This window comes from Prionailurus bengalensis, chromosome B3 (assembly GCF_016509475.1).
Source record: "Prionailurus bengalensis isolate Pbe53 chromosome B3, Fcat_Pben_1.1_paternal_pri, whole genome shotgun sequence".
NCBI classification, from domain to species: domain Eukaryota; kingdom Metazoa; phylum Chordata; class Mammalia; order Carnivora; family Felidae; genus Prionailurus; species Prionailurus bengalensis.
Window position 1 is genome coordinate 84635793 of NC_057355.1, and position 21132 is coordinate 84656924.

The window sequence follows — 21132 nt, forward strand, 5'->3', positions numbered from 1 at the left end:
AGTTTTCATAAAAAATATTATCACTCCCATGTATTTATTCAAAACACACATGCCTTGCCTGTATCAAGTAAGTTAACAAAAATGACGAAAACTTTGGTAACTAGGCAAACTAAAAATGGGACCAGGTACTAACCTTGATTGCTCCTAATGTTCCTTGGTAGATTCTGTCTTCAATATCCAAAAGAAAATCTCTCAGCCTCAATTCAAGCTGTCTTTCCGCAGACATCTGAGATGAATCATATGCAGTGGAAGATCTTCCCCGACTATACGTAGGTTTGCTATCAGTTTGAGGTTTGTCTGAAATAGTTACCAATACCTTTATTATGATTTTCTTATTAAAAACACAATTTTCCCAATGTGACAGTTATGATCATGAGAAAATGGATTTATAAAAACACTTAGTAAATTCTAAAGTACAAAAAGGGGGGGGGCAGGAATGTTTGCACATCAGATATCTGATGAGGAACTTGTGTCTAAAATATATGAAGAACTCTTACAACTCAATAAAAAGACAACCTAATAAAAAGAATGGGCAATAGGGATTTGAATAGACTTTTCTTTTTTTTTTTTTTTTTTTTTTTTTAAATTTTTTTTTTCAACGTTTATTTTTATTTTTGGGACAGAGAGAGACAGAGCATGAACGGGCGAGGGGCAGAGAGAGAGGGAGACACAGAATCGGAAACAGGCTCCAGGCTCTGAGCCATCAGCCCAGAGCCTGATGCGGGGCTCGAACTCCCGGACCGCGAGATCGTGACCTGGCTGAAGTCGGACGCTTAACCGACTGCGCCACCCAGGCGCCCCTGAATAGACTTTTCTTTAAGGAAGATATACAAATGGTCAATTAAGACCATGAAAAGATGCTCAACATTACTGGTCTTTAGGAAATATACACCAAAACCACAATCAAGTACTACTTCATACCTCTAAAATGGTTAGAATCTAAAAGTCAGATAGTAACAAGAGTTGACACGAACGTGGAAAAAATTTAACCCTCATACACTGTTGGCAGAAATATATAATGGTGCAGCTGCTTTGGAAAACAGTATGGCAGTTCCTCAAATGATTAAACAGAATTACCATATGACCCAATTATTGCACTCTTAGATATACACTCAAGAGAAATAAAAACATATGTCGACACAAAAACTTGTACACAAACATTTACAGCAGCATTATTCATAACAGCCAAAATGTGGAAAAAACAGAAACATCCATCAACTAACAGTTAAGTAAAATGTGGTGTTTACCTACATAATGAAACATCATTTGGTTATGACAAGGTATGAAGTACTGACACATGCTACTACTTGGATGCACTTTGAAAACATTGTGCTAAGTGAAAGAAGCCAGTTACAAAAAACCATATATAGTATATGATACCATTCATATAAGATGTTCAGACAGGGAAATTTCCAGAGAAGGAAAACAAATATGGGGTTTCTTTTCGAAGTGATAAAAATGTTCTAAAATTGACTGTGTGATGGTTGCACATCTGTGAATATTAATGAAAACCACTGACTGTACACTTGACATGAGTGAACTGCATAGCATATGAACTAATCTCAATAAAGCTGTTAAAGAATTGTGATCTGAAGTTTTTAATTCTGAAGAGAACTAAAGTAGACATGGCAGTATGCCCCTAAATTTAAGAGTTCTTTACCTAGAGAAACTCAGTAATATGAAAATGCCAAAAACGCTTTATTACCTTCTTTTACCTGTTATCAATGAACCAGCCATTGTATGTTGCTACCCTATCTGCCCTTGCAGCCAATCTCCAAAGGTGTGATCACTAATGGAAACTGTCCCTGGGACCCTCAGCCAAAACCCCTACTGAATGAACTATCATGTCTATTGTCTAAAACTAATGGCAACCTTAGTGCCTTGGGTATTCAGAGTCTACTGATCAGGGAATGGGACTGGGAAGAATATGAATCTTCCTATACGGCCATTCCTCATAATCTAAACGGAACCCAGTGAAATCTTGTCTAACTGGAAAACATTCTCTAACTTGCCAACTTTCATGGTCCAAATGAAAGAGAAGACAGAAGATGTTTTAAATATAGCTCTAATAGCTTGACAGATGTTTAATCCTGAACCAGAGATTATGGGGAGAGAAAAAGAAATAGTTTTCAATGAAAATTTACCTGAAAAATGAAATTTCTCTTCAGAAAAATGGGCTAGCTGTGCACATATTCTGCTTTTCTCTTGCAACAAAGTTTCTTTTAAGGCACTTTCTCTATGTCCTCTAGAATTTAGAGCTTCAATAAGCTGGTCTAGCTGTTCACAAGAACTGTAAAAGCACCACCGATTCGGCTTATGCACTGGTTTTGGCAGCTGCACAGAATCATCACATGGACCTTGGTCAATGTTGGAGGTAGATTCAGACATCAAAGACTCTCCAGTTTTAGTGGATACCTGAGGATCCTGAGACTGTACATTATTCTGAAATGATGAAGGTCTAGGCAACAGCATGTCTTCAGTGAGACCAGAATAATCCTCTTCAATAAATAATCCAGGAATAGAAGGGAAAATCCAATATCGCCTATACATGCGGTCTCGGCCCAAGGGAAAGATATTGGTACACGCTATGGCACTTTGGATTTTTTCCAAGAGCTCTTTCTCTTTTCGTTCATGTTCCTGTTTTAAAGCTGCTTCTTCATCAGCAGTAAGAGGCTCTCTCGTTACACAGTTGACTTCTTCCTGTCTTGTAAATTCTTTAAACCCATTTTGTCCCCTTTTCCCTATAATTGAAACATTTGATCATCATCACATTTTAAATTTTCATCAGAAAAATATACAAAGCCATCCCAAGTTACTATGTATTATGGACCAAACCGAATGCCCAACAAATTCATAGGTTGAAATCCTAAACCCCAATGTAACTATATTTGGAGACAGGGCCCTTAAGGAGGTAATTGAGGTTAAATGAGTCCAGAGAGCGGGACCCTAATTCAGGACTGGGGTACTTATAAGAGGAGAAAAGAAAGAAACCAGAGTGCTCACTCACTTCACTTCTGGGCACAGAAGACAAGTCATGTGAGGACACAATGACAAGGTGCAATAGCAAGCTGAGAGAGACCTCACCAGAAACCAACCCTGCTTGTACCTTGATCTTGGACTTCCAGCCTCCATAACTGTGAGAAAATTAATTTCTGTTGTTTAAGCCACCCAGTCTGCGATATTTTATTATGGCGCACGAACAGACTAATACTCTATGCTGATAAGAAACTGGACTTACTTACAATACAAGAGTCACACAAAAAAACTGTAATCTCACACTGGAGAGTGAGGCAGAATCTGTTATGCTGCAACATAGTTCTTTCTTTAAGGCAGGAGTCAGTAAACTAGTTTTATAAAGGTCTAGCTAGTAAATATTTTTAGGTTTTGTGGGCCATATGGTTTCTGCTCACAGCTGCTCAACTGTGCCATTGTAGCATGAAAGCAGCCACAGACAATATGTAAATGAACAAGAATGACTGTGTTCAATTAAAACTATGGTCACTGAAACCTGAATTTCATTTAATTTTCATATCACAAAATATCATTCTTCCTTCCCCAACTACTTAAAAATATAAAAAACCATTTTTAGCTTATGGATTATATAAAAACGGGCAAGGCATATTTGGCCAATGGGCTGTAGTTTACAAACCAATGATTTTAGGTAACAGAACCCCTAATGCTTAGTTGGGTAGCTAGCAATTCAAACGAAGGACATTTTCCAGCAAGAAATGTTTCTCGGGGGCGCCTGGGTGGCGCAGTCGGTTAAGCGTCCGACTTCAGCCAGGTCACGATCTCACGGTCCGTGAGTTCGAGCCCCGCGTCGGGCTCTGGGCTGATGGCTCAGAGCCTGGAGCCTGTTTCCGATTCTGTGTCTCCCTCTCTCTCTGCCCCTCCCCCGTTCATGCTCTGTCCCTCTCTGTCCCAAAAATAAAATAAACGTTGAAAAAAAAAATTTTAAAAAAAGAACTGTTTCTCCAGGGGGCATGGCTACATGAGAAACTTCTGGCCGAAGAGATGGGAGCAGAAGCATTAAATGTAACCTCTGGGTTGTACCTCTCTGCATTTCCCATCTTTCAACTAGCCAGAATGGAGACATGGGGATAAATCATTTTTGAACATGAGAATGGCAGCAAACCCTATGGATGGCAGTACCAACAAGACAGGAAGAGACTGGATTCCTAGTGACCTGCCAGGCCTTTTATGGTGTGTTGAAGAATTAAACTTCTCTTCTTTCAGTCACTGTCAGATTGTTTAGATGGGTGGGGAGTTACTTCTATTTCTTTGCTTGAAAGTGTTTGTATATAAGATTATAATTATCTGCTTCTTTGGGGCACCTGGGTGGCTCAGCTGGTTGAGCGTCTGATTCTTGATTTTGGCTCAGGTCATGATCTCATGGTTCATGAGATTGGGCCCTGTGTTGGGCTATGCACTGACCACGTGAGGAGACTGCCTGCAATTCTCTCTCTGACCCTCCCCTGCTTGCTCTCAAAATAAATAAAGATTAAAAAAAATTATCTGCTTCTTTAAAATTTTGCAAAATTCACCTATAAAGTTGTCTAGGACTGACATTTTCTTTGTAGGAAGACTTTTAATACTGATTCAAGACCTAAAGGTTTAGGACCAGTCACCTTTTAAATTTTCTCATGCATTTTTATAATGTGTGTTTTTCTAGGATTTTGCTTTATTTTTGCCTCCATTTTCCTTTAAAAAAAAATTTTTTTTTTTGAAGGAGAGAGAGACAGAGCATGCACAGGGGTGGGGCAAAGAGAGAGCGAGACACAGAATCTGAAGCAGGCTCCAGGCTCTGAGCTGTCAGCACAGAGTCCGATGCTGGGCTCGAACTCACAAACTGTGAGATTATGACCTGAGCCAAAGATGGACGCTTAACCGACTGAGCCACCCAGACGCCCCTAAACATTTTTTTTAAAGCTTTATTTATTTTATTTTTGTGAGAGTCAGAGATGACACGAGTTGGGGAGGGGCAGAGAGAGAGGGAGACAGAGAATCTCAAGCAGGTTCCGCATGAATGCAGGGCTTGAACTCACGAACTGTGAGATCATGACCTGAGCCAAAACAAAGAGTCAGATGCTTAACCAACTGAGCAACACAGGTGCCCCCTTTTTGCCTCCATTTTCAAAGTGATTTCCATAAAACTGCATATGCTGTTTCCTTACCTTTAAATTTCTACTCTTATCTGTAGTTATGTTTACCTTTTCAGTCCTAACCTTATTGTGACTTTCCCCCCAAATCAATTTCAACAAAGGTTTGTCTAGTTTGTATCTTTTTCAAACAACTAATTTTTGGCTTTGCTGTTCTCCTGTATTACAGTTTACTTTTTATTAATTTCTATTTGTATCCATTGTTTCCTTTTATCTGGAAGGATTATTCTATCTTCTACCGCTAACTTCTTAAATGAATGCCTAGGTCAATTTGCCTTTCTTCTTTCCTAATATGTATTAAAACTATAAATTTTCCACCAAGTAGAGGGACTGTATCCAACAAGTATTAATGTGCAGTATTGATTAGCTTTTTTTCAGTATTGAGTAGTTTTAAACATTTTCTAGTTTCTATTTATGGTTTCTACTTTGACCTATTACTTAGAAGTGTGTTTTTTTATTTTTTTTTTATTTTTTTTTCAATGTTTATTTTTTTGGGACAGAGAGAGACAGAGCATGAACGGGGGAGGGGCAGAGAGAGAGGGAGACACAGAATTGGAAACAGGCTCCAGGCTCTGAGCCATCAGCCCAGAGCCTGACGCGGGGCTCGAACTCACGGACCGCGAGATCGTGACCTGGCTGAAGTCGGACGCTTAACCGACTGCGCCACCCAGGCGCCCCTAGAAGTGTGTTTTTTTTTTTAATTTTTTTTTTTCAACGTTTATTTATTTTTGGGACAGAGAGAGACAGAGCATGAACGGGGGAGGGGCAGAGAGAGAGGGAGACACAGAATCCGAAACAGGCTCCAGGCTCCGAGCCATCAGCCCAGAGCCCGACGCGGGGCTCAAACTCACGGACCGCGAGATCATGACCTGGCTGAAGTCGGACGCTTAACTGACTGTGCCACCCAGGCGCCCCTAGAAGTGTGTTTTAAATGAGGTGTTTAAACCTCTAATCAAATGAGGTTTTGGTTTTTTTTTGTTTTGGATTTCTAAATCAATTGCATTGTAATCAGAAAATATAGCCTTCATGATACAAGAGATTTTCTGTCTACTTATAATAGCCATTTTAGAAAATAATGTAGAAAAAAAAAAGATACCATCAAAATTATAAACAGAATAAACTTACAAATCTCCTTCAGTAGTTGTCAAATGAAGATGGTTAAAGATCCTCAGAAGTAAATTATATCAACAACTTTAAAAAAAATGTGTTCCCTTTGATCTAAATTTATAAAATTATTTTAAGGTAGTAGATTTCCATTCTCAATCATTTGGTACCAATTATAAGCATTACTGACCTTTGTATTTCTAGCATCTAAAAGGTACTCAATGAATGTTGAGTAGGCTATAGAATAAAAATTTCTATTTCGCCTAATATCAAGTAGTCAATACCAAACTCAACAAAACTCGCTAACCAGAAGTTGAAGTTATGTGAAACTGATCTGTTAAAAGAATATGAATATTGTCTCTCTTCCCTAAAGTATAAATGACATGAGAATAAAGACAGAATGTAACTTCTAACACCATTTTTAACAAAATGGTCACCATCTAAGGAACTTATCACTGCTATGAGTTGGGCATTTAAAAACAAACACACCTAGGAATAATAAATGGAAGTAATCTAATACATATTTCAGTATAGCTGATTTATAATGTGCCTTATTAATTAAAAACAAGTAAGCATGCCCTTAAGAAATTTCTGTATTACCCCTTCTGCCTCTTTTATGTGATCTGGGGTCATCTTCGTCTTCAGTGATGGTATCTTGATCAAGTTCCTTTTGCTCCATTTCTTTGCTCTCAGTGCTAGTATCAAAATCTTCCCTTTCTTCCTCCCTTAAGGAAAAAAAACAAAGATTACTTTCATTAAAGAATATATAAAATTCCATTCATGAGATATTCATTGCCTGCTTATGAAGGGCTAGCCATTAGGTTTAGGAAGTTCATTGCCTGCTTATGAAGGGCAAGCCATTAGGTTTAGGAAGTAGTGGACAAAATGATATTCTTGCAGAGGAAACAGATAACACAAACAATTATAAAATTAAAATATGTAATAACTATTAAAAAAGGAGAAGTTCAAGGTGTTATGAAAACTTTTCAAGGTGAACTGAAATCTAGTCTCAGGGATCAAGACATGCTTGCTTGAGGGGCGCCTGGGTGGCTCAGTCAGTTAAGCGTCTGACTTCGGCTCAGGTCATGATCTCACGGTCCGTGAGTTCGAGTCCCGCGTCGGGCTCTGTGCTGACAGCTCAGAGCCTGGAGCCTGTTTCGGATTCTGTGTCTCCCTCTCTCTCTGCCCCTCCCCTGTTCATGCTCTGTCTCTCTCCGTCTCAAAAATAAATAAACGTTAAAAAAAAAAAAAAAAAAAAAGAAAGGCTTGCTTGAAGAAGTGATATTTAAACTGTGAGACTAGGGAGACCAGGGAGACCAGGGAGGGGTAAGGCAGCAGGTGAGAAGAAATCTCCATTTCTTTTTTTTTTTTTTTAATTTTTTTTCAACGTTTATTTATTTTTGGGACAGAGAGAGACAGAGCATGAACGGGGGAGGGGCAGAGAGAGAGGGAGACACAGAATCGGAAACAGGCTCCAGGCTCTGAGCCATCGGCCCAGAGCCCGACGCGGGGCTCGAACTCACGGACCGCGAGATCGTGACCTGGCTGAAGTCGGACGCTTAACTGACTGCACCACCCAGGCGCCCCAGAAATCTCCATTTCTAGCAGAGGGGAAAATGTGTGCAATGGCATTGAGCTGAAGAGAAAAGGAAAGAGCTTTTTTCTCTATTATTTTGAGAAAAATATAAAACAAAGAAGTCGTCCTAGATATAGATGAGACAAGGGCAGAGTTAGGTCATACTGGGCCTTGTAGGGAATTATTCAATAAGCAATGGGGGAAAAAGTAGAATTTAGAAAACAGAAATGATTAAAAGGTACTTTGGCTGCTATGTGGAAAAGGATCTGGGAGAGAAAGTAGATGAAGGGAGACAAGGGGCCACTGTTAACAGTCTAGGTTGGCTGGGAGGTGATGGTCGGCTCAGAGTAGAAAGTAGGTGGTAAGTAGACCAATAGTGGAGAAGAGAAGATAAACTTCTGATACAGTTAACAGGCTGAATAAATACAATATAGATATTTAATTCATTATACTATCCAAATTAAAACTAAAATTGTATGGGGCACCTGGTGGCTCAGTTGGTTAAGCATCTGACTTTGACTCAGGTCATGATCTCATGGTTTGTGGGTTTGAGCCCCGCGTCCAGTTCTGTGCTGACAGCTCGGAGCCTGGAGCCTGCTTCGGATTCTGTGTCTCCCTCTCTCTCTGCCCCTCCCCTGTTCCTGCTCTCTCTCTCTCAAAAATAAATAAACATTAAAAAAAATTTTTTTTAAGTTTAAAATTGTATGAACCTTGAAATAAGTTCCACCATATTTTATTTATTCAGAGAGACAGAGTGTGTGCCTGAACACAAGCGGGGGAGGGGCAGAGAAAATCCCAAGCAGGCTCTCTAATGTCAATGCAGAGCTCACGAACTGAACTGTGAGATCCTGACCTGAGCCAAAATCAAGAGTTGGGTGCCGAATGAGCCACCCAGGCGCCCCAGTAAGTTCCACCATTTATGGTCTTTATCCAAAGCAAGGTTTGCAAACTCAAATGTGTTTAGGAGCCAGAGGGATAATGTAAATGAGGGGAGGCTAGATGAGTATAAAAATATATGAAATGGTGGAATCTGTAACGTTTATTTTTATTTTTTCTAAGTTTGTTTGTTTATTTTTGAGAAAGAGAGACAGACAGAGAGAACCAGCAGGGGAGGAACAGAGAGAGAGGAGATAGAGGATCTGAAGTGGGCTATGTGCTGACAGCAGTGAGCCCAATACAGGGCTCAATCCCACCAACCGTGAGATCATGACCTGAGCCGAAGTTGGATGCTTAATCAACTGAGCCACCCAGGTGCCCTTCTTTTGTTTTTAAATTAAGATATCAGAAAGAAAAAAATTCAGGTGATGAATAGTAACTCAGCTTATTCTGGTAATTATTTTGCAACATATGCATGTATCAAATCATTATGTCATATACCCTAAATGATTAATACAATGTTATAAGTCACTTATATCTCAATAAAACTGGAAAGGGTTTATAAAATGTGAAAAAAAATTGAGATATAACTCACATACCCTAAAACCACCATTTTAAAGTATACAAATTCAGTGGTTTTTAGTATATTACAAGGTTGTGCAATCATTACACCCATCTAATTCTAGAACAGTATCATCATCCCCAAAGAAAAAGCCTATAGCCATTAGTAGTCACTTTCCATTTCCTCTTCCCCACTGTCCTGGTACCCACTCATCTACTTTTTGCTGTGTATTGTATTTGCCCATTCCGGACTACTTATATAAATGAGATCATACAACACATGGTCTTTTATGACTGGTTTCTTTTACTCAGCACCGTTTTCAAAGTTTACCTACATTGTAGCATGTATGAGAATTCCATTCTTCTTTATTGCTGAATAACCTTCTGCTATATGGATATACCACTGAAGAAATACATCGTTTTGTTTAACCATTCGTCAACTGATGGACATTTGGGTTATTTCCATTTCTTTGGCTATTAAGAATAATGATGCTATGAACTTTTGTATATAGATTTCTGGGTGAACGTATGCTCTTAATTCTCTGAGTATATACCTAGGAGTGGAATCGCTGGGTCATATGGCAACAAATGTTTTAACTGTTTGAGGGACTGCCAAATTTATCCAGAGCAGCCGCACCATTTTACATCTCCACCTGCAATGCATGAGAGTTCCGATTTCTCCACAGTCTCACCAACACTTCTTATTGTCCCTTCATTGGATTATACTAGTGAGTATGAGGTAATATCTCATTGTGATTTCGATGTGTGTTTCCCTAATGACTAAAGATGTTGAATATCTTCTGTGCTTCTTGTATATCTTCTTTGGAGAAATGCCTATTAAAATCCTTTTCCCATTTTTTAAACCGGTTGTTCTTTTATTGTTGAGTTGTACGAGTTCTTTATGTATTCTGGATATTATGCCATTATTATTATTTTTAATGTTTGTTTACTTTTGAAACAGAGAGACAGAGAGAGAGAGAGAGACAGAGTGCAAGCAGAGGAGGGGCAGAGACACACACACACACACACACACACACACACACACACACACACAGAATCCGAAGCAGGCTCCAGGCTCTGAGCTGTCAGCACACAGCCAGACGTGGGGCTCAAACCCATGAACCATGAGATCATCACCTGAGCTGAGGTTGGATGCTTAACTGAGCCATCTAGGCATCCCTGGATATTATACCATTATTAGAGATATGATTTGCAAATATTTTTTCCCATCTACTGAGCTGTCTTTTTACCTTTTTTTTCCCCCTTAGAGAGAGAGTGAGTGCACATGGGTGCAAGCAGGGGAGAGAGACAGAGAGAGCAAATCCCAAGCAGGCTCCACACCCAGTGCAGAGCCTGACACAGGACTCGATCCCACAATCCTGGGATCATGATAGAAGCTGAAGTCAAGAGTCAGATGCGCAACCAACTGAGCCACCCAGACACCTCTTTCTACTTTCTTGACAGTGCTCTTTGAAGCATGAAAGTTTTTAACTTTGATGAAATCAAAGTATTCGTTTTTTTTCTTTGATTGCTTGTTATTTAGGTATCAGATTAACTTTCCTAAGCTAAATTCTATTTCTTTAAAAAAAAACATTTTTTTTAAACGTTTATTTATTTTTGAGATGGAGAGAGACAGAGCATGAACAGGGGAGGGGCAGAGAGAAAGGGAGACACAGAATCTGAAACAGGCTCCAGGCTCTGAGCTGTCAGCACAGAGCCCAATGCGGGGCTCAAACTCACGGACCGCGAGATCATGACCTGAGCCGAAGTCGGACGCTTAACCGACCGAGCCACCCAGGCGCCCCCTAAATTTTATTTCTTAACGTATTGTTGATGGCCATATAAAATACAGCTGTTGCAAGTTTGTGACTTACAGGTATTTTTATATGAAAGTATAACTAAAAGTCAATACATTAATTTCGGAATACTGAGATTTTTGGAGCCTTCCTTTGCAGATTTTATAAAAAAAATTCTGGTAAATTTGAATACAGTTTGCCATGTACAATATGAAAAAATTCCCACTTGTATTCATAGCCAATTATCACCCCAAATATTTTCAAATGAAAAAGAGTACCTAAGTCACTAAATTACTTAAGGGGCTTTCATCTTCTCCCTATACCATCTATTAACACCTCCAACTTCATCCCCACTCCTCAATAAACTCAGAGGAGCTTTGTGAAACATAATGCACAATGGTGATGGTGGTGGAGATGGGAGATACCACTATTAATACATTACTGGTTAAAAAGAGGCTACAGGCCCATTGGCACAATTGTTATGTACCTATGAATAAGAAACTAGAAAGCTAGTTTTTAAAAGTTTTGAAAGCATTTTAGAGTTTAAAGTGCTGATTTTTGTTCTTATGTAAGAATGAGCAGTGTAATTCAAACCATACCCAACAGATATATCTACAGCTGAATTTCTTTGCTCATCTTCCTTCAGTTTCTCTTGTTTCTCTTTCATTTTTTGTTCTTGTTCCTTCAGTTTTTCCTCCTTCCTTTTGCGAATTCTGAAAGTTAAAATAAAATACTACAGTCTATTTGATGGAAGATAATTTCAACTTTTAGCATCTTGTCTTCAACCATAAAATTATGGAAAGTGATCCAAATGTTATCACAAAACCATAAGGTAGTATTCATTCATAACCTCTTAGGTAAGCCATCAAACACCAGTGTGAACCAAGGTCATATTACAGCCCATTGTCAAGTACGGTTTTAGATGTAAAGGAATAAGCAGCCTTCATTGGCACAACTGACTATAATCATCTCTCACCTAGCAGCTGCTTCTTCCCTCTCTTTCCGATGTTGTTCTGCTTTTAACTCCCGGAACTCCTGCTTTGCCTGTCGTAATATATCAACATAATCTTCAATGAAATCCCTAGTAGAAACTAGGGTCAGTAGTTTCCCACAGAGAGCATGAAGTATCTTCATTTTTTCTCCTGTCAAAAATTGGTAAATAAATTCTGTATCATCAATGACAAAACGGAATTGTTTGAAAAATCTTAATTTGTGGCTCAATGTGAAAATGCTTAAAAAAAAAATAGGAAAAAGTCTCAAGATCAAACATGCCAATGGCATGTCTTCAGAAAAAGCAACTGAGTCCAAATTAATAGTTATGTAATATGCAAGGCATTTCAAATACTAGTAACTACTTTATATACCAGTTAAATACACATGAAAAATTTTCTAATGACAATTTTTTTCAAGTTTTAATTTTTGGGCTCATTTATGAAGTTCAAATAAAGTCTAAATTATAACCACATGGATTTTTAAAAAATGGCAACAGGCAAATTGCTACTCTGAAAATACTGCACACACACACACAAAAAAACCCACCATAAATTATAAAAACTATATGGATGTTAGGAATGAATGCACTCTACTTTTATTAGATGTTCTCTGAAATAAGCATATTATTATTTTTATGTCTGTGAAATTTATTGTCAAATTGGTTTCCATACAACACCCAGTGCTCATCCCAAAAGATGCCCTCTTCAATACCCATCACCTACCCTCTCCCTCCCTTCCCTCCCACCCCCCATCAACCCTCAGTTTGTTCTCAGTTTTTAAGAGTCTCTTATGATAAATAATCATATTAAAGTTGGTATGTTTGTACACTGTAATTTTTTATTTAAAAAAGGAAGTGAAAAGAAACTTCACCTTCATACACCATTTCTCATACCTCAAACACTATTCAAGCAAATGTTAGAATTTAGCTGCTCCGGCTTAAATTTCTGATATACTGATAAATAAAAGTGAAAGCCAGCTAATTGTCACTTATCCTTCTAAATTTAGTAGATGTAGTAGATTTGCCACCAGGAAAGTCCAAATAAAAAAGAAAAGAAAATCAGAAACAGTTAAAGCTAATAGGAAAACAACAGTAGTTTCCATCTGGGTCACTATTTGTAGTCCAACAATTTTTTTAAGACTGCTCTTTCTTTTAAAACTGGTATCATCTAAAATTTCTCATCAGCACCTAGTTTTCTGGCCTAAAGAGATAAAAGAGGGTAGGAAGGGGGCAGGTTATACAAATTCCAACTTGCAAAGTTTACCTGGTGTCAAATCATATACTGAAGTGCTTGACAGTTTCTTCACTAGACTGGGATTGCTCAAACGAAGCTCCATACAGGCATCATCTGTAGCATCAAATCCTCCTCGTTTCTGGTATCTGTACTTTGCATTTGCTGATGTTACATCAGCACCTGAAGCTAAGATGTGGAGTCTGAGGATTTCAGAAAGAGTGCAGCTATCAAGATCCAAGCTTTTCAAACTGCAGCCTATAGTTGTTAAAAAATGAAACAGTCATTTAGAATATAAGCAAGGAATCCTTAGCAATGTAAAATGCACCTTAATAAAATTATCAATAAAAATCCAATTAAAAATAAATAAAACCCACACATACCCTGGTGCAACTGCGGCCATGCAGCTGCCAAAGATGCAACTGCAGACAGTGCAGATTTTGTGGGGTCTGCATCTTCATCCAAAGCCTCTGTTAAATCTTTAAGGAAATAAATACTTTATTCTAGTGCAGATCAAAGCTGGAATATTTGGGAATAATGCCCTTTTAAAATGATGAAAGAAACAGCAAACAGCTTAACATTCGGGAACCTCAAAAGAGCCAACACTAGGTAAAACAAGCATCATTCACATCCCGCCTCGTGTCCACCTCAGACTATAAATCCTAAGACATGTACTGCACACTAATATCTTCCTTAGTTAACACAGAGAAGACAATTTCCAAGTTACCAACAAGGTGCACATACACATTCCAAAAAACATGGTAAAATGCATAGAATTAAAAACAAATCTCCTCACTCAATACAACTTTAGAAAAGTCTACTTTGAAAATCAGAATCTACTTGAAGATCCCCCAATCTTTAATAAATATTTTAGGATTGAATCACAACAAAGTATAGTTTGTGATCATCAAAAACCAGCACAGAACAGAAAAAGAACGAAAACAAGTTAAAGATAGCACTACTGTCACTTAACCATTGATTTATCCTCTTCATTAAATTTCCTATATTTTGAAAACTCTGCAATCTAAGAAACCACAGGGAGATTTCCCTGTATTTTCTAAGTAAATTGCTTTAACTTTGAAAACCATCCCTAGCTTACAAACAAGACTAGAGTAAATCTACTAGCACAAATGTATTTAAAGTATTAGCATATGCAATTATTCCTAATTATAATACATTGTTGATAAAAAAATGTAAAGTGTCAACTATGAAAAAACTCTAAGCTTACAAAAACTTCTTGTTATATCATAGTACAGTGGGCATAGCTTCAGACTGAGTCAGATCATATATATTCTAGTCTTGGCTCTGCCAGTCCCCTAGTTCCTAGTTACAGAATCTTTACACAAGTCACTTAATTGCCTTCATTTTTCCTAAAGGAGTGAATCTAGATCAATGGTTTTTAAATTCTTCAAATATTTCTTGGGGAATCCAATAGAAAAGAGATAAAAGTTCCTTTGTTAAGTGGGTATGGAGATGATAATCCTGCCCATTCATCTTTTCCAACTCTCCTGCAGTGGCACCAAGGAATCCCTGTACAACTCATAGTATTCCATGGGTTAGAGTTAAAAATCACTGGGCTAAACTGTCTGTGGTTCCTTATCTCTCTACTATGTTTTCCTTCCAAAAATTCACAAGCTAACAAAATGAACCTCAGAGAACAGAATTGCTGTCCTTTACTAAAAGGAAAAAGGCAACTCTGGGATCATGTTTGATTACAATCATTGACAATTTCATGGCATTAAAGCATAGACAATGCCACACAGGAGAAGTTATTTGACTAAACATTGCAAATATGCAGGAGTTATTCCTACCAGGCCAAGAATCCAGTCCAAATGAGACATTATAATCTTCCTTACCAGAGAAATACGAGAGCTAAAACTTCCTCAATTTTCATTTTACATGTAAAGTCAAACAAAATTAATAGGCACTCTAATATTAATAACAGTCCCAGTAAAAGTGAACTGATCCTCTTCCTTCGCAGCAATTACCATGTTCAACCTATTTTATCTGTAGTCAGTTTTAATATCCTAGGACAAAATTACAAAGGCCTTAGGAAATGAACAACCAAAAACATGACAGATTACCTTTTTTTGATTAAAAATTTATTTTTATTATTTTTATTTTATTATTTTTAGTGTTTATTTTTTTATTTTTGAGAGAGAGAGAAGGGGGGAGAGAGAGACACACAGACACACAGACACACAGACACACACACACACACACACACACACACACACACACACAGAGCGCGAGCAGGGGAAGGGCAGAGAGAGGGGGAGACACAGAACCTGAAGCAGGCTCCAGGCTCTGAGCTGTCAACACAGAGGCCGAAGCTAGGGCTGGAACTCATGAACTGTGAGACCATCAGACCTGAGAGATCATGACCTGAGCTGAAGTCAGACACTTAACGGACTGAGCCACCCAGGCGCCCCAACAGTTTACTTTTAATTGTGTTCACGTAGCATGTTAAAATATGTAGGGGTGCCTGGCTGGCTCAGTCGGTAAAGCACGTGACTCTTAATCTCAGGGTTGTGAGTTCAAGCCCCATGTTGGGCATGGAGCCTACTTAAAAAAAAGTAAAATGTATTCTTTAACTCAATTATTTGCCAAATGACACTCTCAAGAAACTGTATTATTACTCTAGGATTCGCTTAGAGACAGTCAGTTGGGTATATCATACCAAGAGAATACAGTTGACCTTTGAACAACATGTGTTTGAATTCTGTGGGGCCACTTATAAGTGGATTTTTTATAGAACAGTACTATAAATGTATTTTCTCTATAACATTTTCTTTTTTCCACCTTACTTTATAAGAACACAGCATTTAATACATATAATATACAAAACATGTATTGATGAACTGTTTCTATTATCAGTAAGCTGCCAGTCAACAGTAGGCTATTAGTAGTTAAGTTTGGGGGGCAGCCAAAAGTTATATGTGCATTTTTCAGCTACGGGTGGGGAGAGCTGTCATTCCTAACCCCTGTGTTCTTCAAGGCTCCACTGTACAGCTGAACCGTGTCTGTTATGATTATCTTAAAGTTACATTTATCATCAGAGTAATCTAGAATCTACAGTTCCAACACTAAACAATGATATCTTAGCAAATACACAAAACTATGCTATGTAAGGAGGATGCTCTTGTTCCCATACTTTGAAGGGCTTCCAAGTTCATGATGTAAGACTAAAGAGAGGAATTGAAAATTTTAATGTAAGATTTTAAAAATTGCCCAAATTTCCAAGATTTGACATAAAAAGAGGGAGTCTAAAGGCCAAAGGATTTAAATCTTTTTGAAGACAGATAATTTTATAGGCAATGCTAGGGAAACAAATACTCAAATTTTCAACATCTCTGCCATATCATGAAGTAATATAGTATAGGCATTATGAGGCTTCAGAGCAGACTTCCTGAATCTCTATCCCATCACTTTCTTATGAGCCATGTGTCTTTGGGCAAGTTAATTAAACTCCTTAAGACTAAATTTCTTTATAAGTAAAGGCAGAAAATAATTAATAATGATCTGCCTATTATACCTACCTATCTATACCACAAGGGGGTATGAGAATTAAATGAAATAATGCATATACAGTATCTTATGTCACTTGTTTTCAGGAGAACTGTGGAAAAGCTTTTTTGTTACAGAGATAGGAGGAACATGTGGAAAATACCTGGGAGAACAGCCTAGGGTACTTACTGAAACTGTAATAATTATATAAAATGTAGCCAATACAACAGGAAGTAGACAAGGGTGTTAAAATTCCAAAGCATGTTTTTTCCGCTCCCTAACATTTAAATAAATATCTTCAAAAGGTGCAGGGGCGCCTGGGTGGTGCAGTCGGTTAAGCGTCCGACTTCAGCCAGGTCACGATCTCGCGGTCCATGAGTTCGAGCCCCGTGTCGGGCTCTGGGCTGATGGCTGAGAGCCTGGAGCCTGTTTCCGATTCTGTGTCTCCCTCTCTCTCTGCCCCTCCCCCGTTCATGCTCTATTTATTTTTGGGACAGAGAGAGACAAACGTTGAAAAAAAAAAAAATTAAAAAAAAAAAGGTGCATTAAAACCTTTATTTAATGGCCAATACTTATTCTGGGGTATAATAAGTATTATTTTAATACTTATTCTTGTATTATTTAATACAAATTACTAATTTGTATTAGTATTTATCTGCAATCCTGTACAGGACTAGAGTTATAAAAATTACAGATCAAACAAATCCTGGAAAGAAAATACAATGGCAATACAAACACCAATATCTATATACATTTTTTTTTCTTTACACTAGCTGATTTTCCAACATAATTTCCTTGTCACCCCACTTTTTCCCATCAGTACAAAACTACAAAATTCACCTGCTTCAAATCCTGAGTTAAATACAGACTTATACCTTGTATTAAGGTCAGAACTTGGTCAACAGCCCTGTGATATTATTGGTCCTTAAGACAATCTAGTGGCTAAAAGAATGAGTATTTGCCACATTTTCTGTCTTAGATAATCCATCTTTAGTGCTGGTACTGGTTATGTTAGAAAAATCTTTAGATTTTTATGAATTGTTTGCCCTTCTATCTTCCCCTTAGTAGAGTCTCATTTTATGGACTAAGTCATCTGAGATGATAAAGGGGACAGCATTGTTAAAATGACCTTGATAAGGGGCATATGGTGATTAGCACTCAAGTTAGAGAAAATATTTTGCTTGAACTTAGGCCGTAAAAGAAAAACAAAACTAACACTGGATGCATATTGATGATCCTGTTGCTTCATGAATCAGGCATTAAAAAATGAGCTCAAATTATCTAAGGTCAACAATACTATCTGAATGGAAGAATGTCCTATCTTTTTGTATCAAGACTGCTATCAAAATGTCTCCCCAAAGTTATCTTATTGTGAATTTTTATGCAATACACTAAAATAGTTTATAGATATTTTAAACAATGTCTAATGTGATATGGCAAAGTTCATGAAGAGTGTAATTCAGGAAGCCAAATCATACAAATGCTTAACAACTCCTCTGATGAAGTCCTAAACAAAATAGTGAACATACTCCATTTTAAAAATAAAAAAGGGTTTCTCTAAGAATTATTCCTACGTTAATATGTACCACATGCTGACCCTAGATATTTAAGTGCATAGCATTTAAACAGCAAAATGTCTAGTTCAAACTGTTGGTGAAATAAAAACTAAATTTTACTTAACTCTCATCTAAACACTTTCATGTCTCAAATGAAATCAGCAACAGTATTTTCAACTTAAAGTACTGATAACAATAATTAAAGTATTTCCTTAGGTAGAGGCAAAGAAATCAGTGCCATTTAGCAGAATCTCTTGCAATTACAGATACTGGTCAATGAAATCTGTAATGTTCCTAAATCATAGGAGAAATCTAAAAGAATAAAAAGCAAGACCGATTGGGGGCAGAGGTAGATATTTTAAGGTCATCAGAAACAGGATACATTAGCTGACTGAGCCACCCAGGCGCCCCAGAAACAGGATACATTAAAACAAAGTTTTTATAAAACAACTGATAATGTATTGTTAGTATATGACTCAGGAATTGGGTAACTTGGACAGCTATATTTTAGAACTGTAAAAGCGAGGTTAATCTTAAAATAACCTTTAAAAATCAGTTTCAAAGCTACAGAGCTACTATCAATCAACAAGAATACTGAATTCTGACCTTTGGTGTCTGCATCTGTTATTTGCTCTTTGGCTACTTCCTCTTCTTCTTCAGCTATCGCCTGGAAGATGGCAGTCAGGAAGAAAAAAAGCAATTCACATAGTGGGCCTTCACTGTCATTTCCTACAAGAGCTTCCTCTAATACTTCTGTGAATAAAATGTTTAAAATGAATTTGAAGTTCTGTTCATGCACTGAAAAAACAACTCCATTGGAACAATAAACATTTTAATCGACAACAGCCTGTGCAATTATTTTTTTAAGTGTCCATTTATCAAAGTAGAGTATTATCCAAGGCAAAGTCTAAAAACAATTTATAATGATTACAATAAAATAAAACCATTAAGCCAAAAATCACTATATTCAAGAAAGTCAAGTCAGCCTCAGCAAATCAATACAATATTTCACCTTAAGTTTAAACTTCAGGTGCAAATTAAGGCACAAATTAAAAATTATAATTTTATTCTCTAATTTGAATAACAACGCAAAGATTTGTTACTGTTGCCCCGCTGCTCTCAGGAGCTATGTGGGACATTACCATTTACCAAACAGTGCATAGGAGAGGTAATCATTAGTATTAGATGTAATCTTTTATTTAAAATTTTAAAATCTAAATTTTTTTATGATCCTAATGTTGTATCCAAGTCACAATTGTTTATCTAATTTATCTTACCTAAACCAGTATCGTTTAGACCTTGATCTCTGAGGCACATGATGCATGCCTCAGCCAGCTCATAAAGAGAAATTGAGGGAATGTGAAAGCCCTCCTGAAGAATATACTCTTCTTAAAATAAGAGTGGCATTATAATTCTGTCTTTGAGGGTCTCTATTTTAAGAAAACTATTTTGGTATTTGACAATTCAAAAGCCAAAATGGGATCCAAAGCCCTCCTCAATCAATGTAGTTATTATAATGTTTACACAAAGTAAAAGTACAGAGTCAATACAGAATCACAAATCAAAGGCAGGCATAACTTATCTCAAAATACGGCTGATGTCAATTCCTTCCTTCCCTACACTTTAACATCCTTCCCTACACTTAACATAAACCCTCAAGGGGTCTATTCCTCCACTCCCTTGAATCCCAGCAGGCCTGACCAATGGACTATGACAGAAACAAGGCTTGCCACTTCCAGGCCTAGCCTTGGCAGTTTCTGTTCTCTTCTTCTTGGAGTTCTTAGCTGCCACATAACAAGTGTAGGCTACTCTGACGGAGTGGGATGCCACGTGGAGGAGCACTGAGTACCAGGCATGTGTGTGAGGAAGCTATCTTGACCATCCAGCCAGGTAAGCCTTCAGAGGATTCCAGTCCCAGTCACTCTCTGTAACCACATGAGAGACTCCAAGAACAGCTAACTCCACTGACCACAGAATTTTGAGAGATAATAATTTATTACTTTAAGCCACTAATTTTAGGGTGAACTGTAACACAGCAATTGCACTTGCCTAGGGTAACTCCCTCAGGAAACTCATCTTGAAGATCAAAAAGTTCCCCAAAAGCATTAAGAAACTCCAGAACCATCAGAGCATCACCAAAGATTTCAGGAGGTAGTCTAGTCTTCACTGGAGTTGGTTCTGGAAGTTCCTGAAAGATCAAATAATTTATATAACTATTTGAGCCAATTACAGAAAATTATAATAGATACATACTCTTTACCTAGTAAGATTTATTTCATATAGACTAGTGGTTCTCAACCCTAGATGTTTATCACAATCACCTTTGGAACTTCTTAAAAATTGTTTTACAAGTTTATTTTTGAGAGAGACACAGACAGTGTCAGTGGGGAAGGGGCAGAGAGAGAGAATCCCAAGTAGGCTTCACGTTGTCAGCACAGAGCCTGGTGTGGGGCTCAAACCCACGAAACTGCGAGATCATGACCGAGACACCCAGGTGCCCTGGAACTTTTAAAATGATGTGTGTCTTGGCCTTATTCCAGCTTTATTAAATCACAGTCACTAGGGACTTTTTTCTTTATTGAACTAAGAACAACTTTGGGCTAAAGTATATTTCTCGCTGCATTTTCTAGTTAAGAGGGACTTTTAACCTAAGATTCTGAGATCAGGCATTCGCTGTGCCAATATTATCTTCAATGCAGGATTTCCTTAGGATATAGAATAGAATTAATCCACTGTCTACTGAACTTAGAAATGGTTCTTTATAAACTGAGATGA

General features: G+C 37.7%; 1 protein-coding gene across 5 annotated transcripts in view; it reads right to left on the reverse strand.

Annotated features, from left to right (window-relative positions):
- The window catches only part of BAZ1A (bromodomain adjacent to zinc finger domain 1A), a 95497-nt gene that overhangs the window by 17790 nt on the left and 56575 nt on the right, over window positions 1-21132 (reverse strand). For 4 of the 5 annotated variants that reach the window (XM_043555975.1, XM_043555977.1, XM_043555976.1 and 1 more), the window contains 9 exons: window positions 20407-20545; window positions 18964-19110; window positions 13678-13773; window positions 13328-13552; window positions 12049-12214; window positions 11672-11785; window positions 6864-6988; window positions 2145-2741; window positions 134-297 (listed from right to left, as the gene is read on the reverse strand). In XM_043555975.1, coding sequence (XP_043411910.1) covers window positions 134-297; window positions 2145-2741; window positions 6864-6988; window positions 11672-11785; window positions 12049-12214; window positions 13328-13552; window positions 13678-13773; window positions 18964-19110; window positions 20407-20545 — 1773 coding nt within the window. The remainder of the gene's footprint in view (window positions 1-133; window positions 298-2144; window positions 2742-6863; window positions 6989-11671; window positions 11786-12048; window positions 12215-13327; window positions 13553-13677; window positions 13774-18963; window positions 19111-20406; window positions 20546-21132) is intronic. The other variant, XM_043555974.1, reaches the window with a different exon arrangement.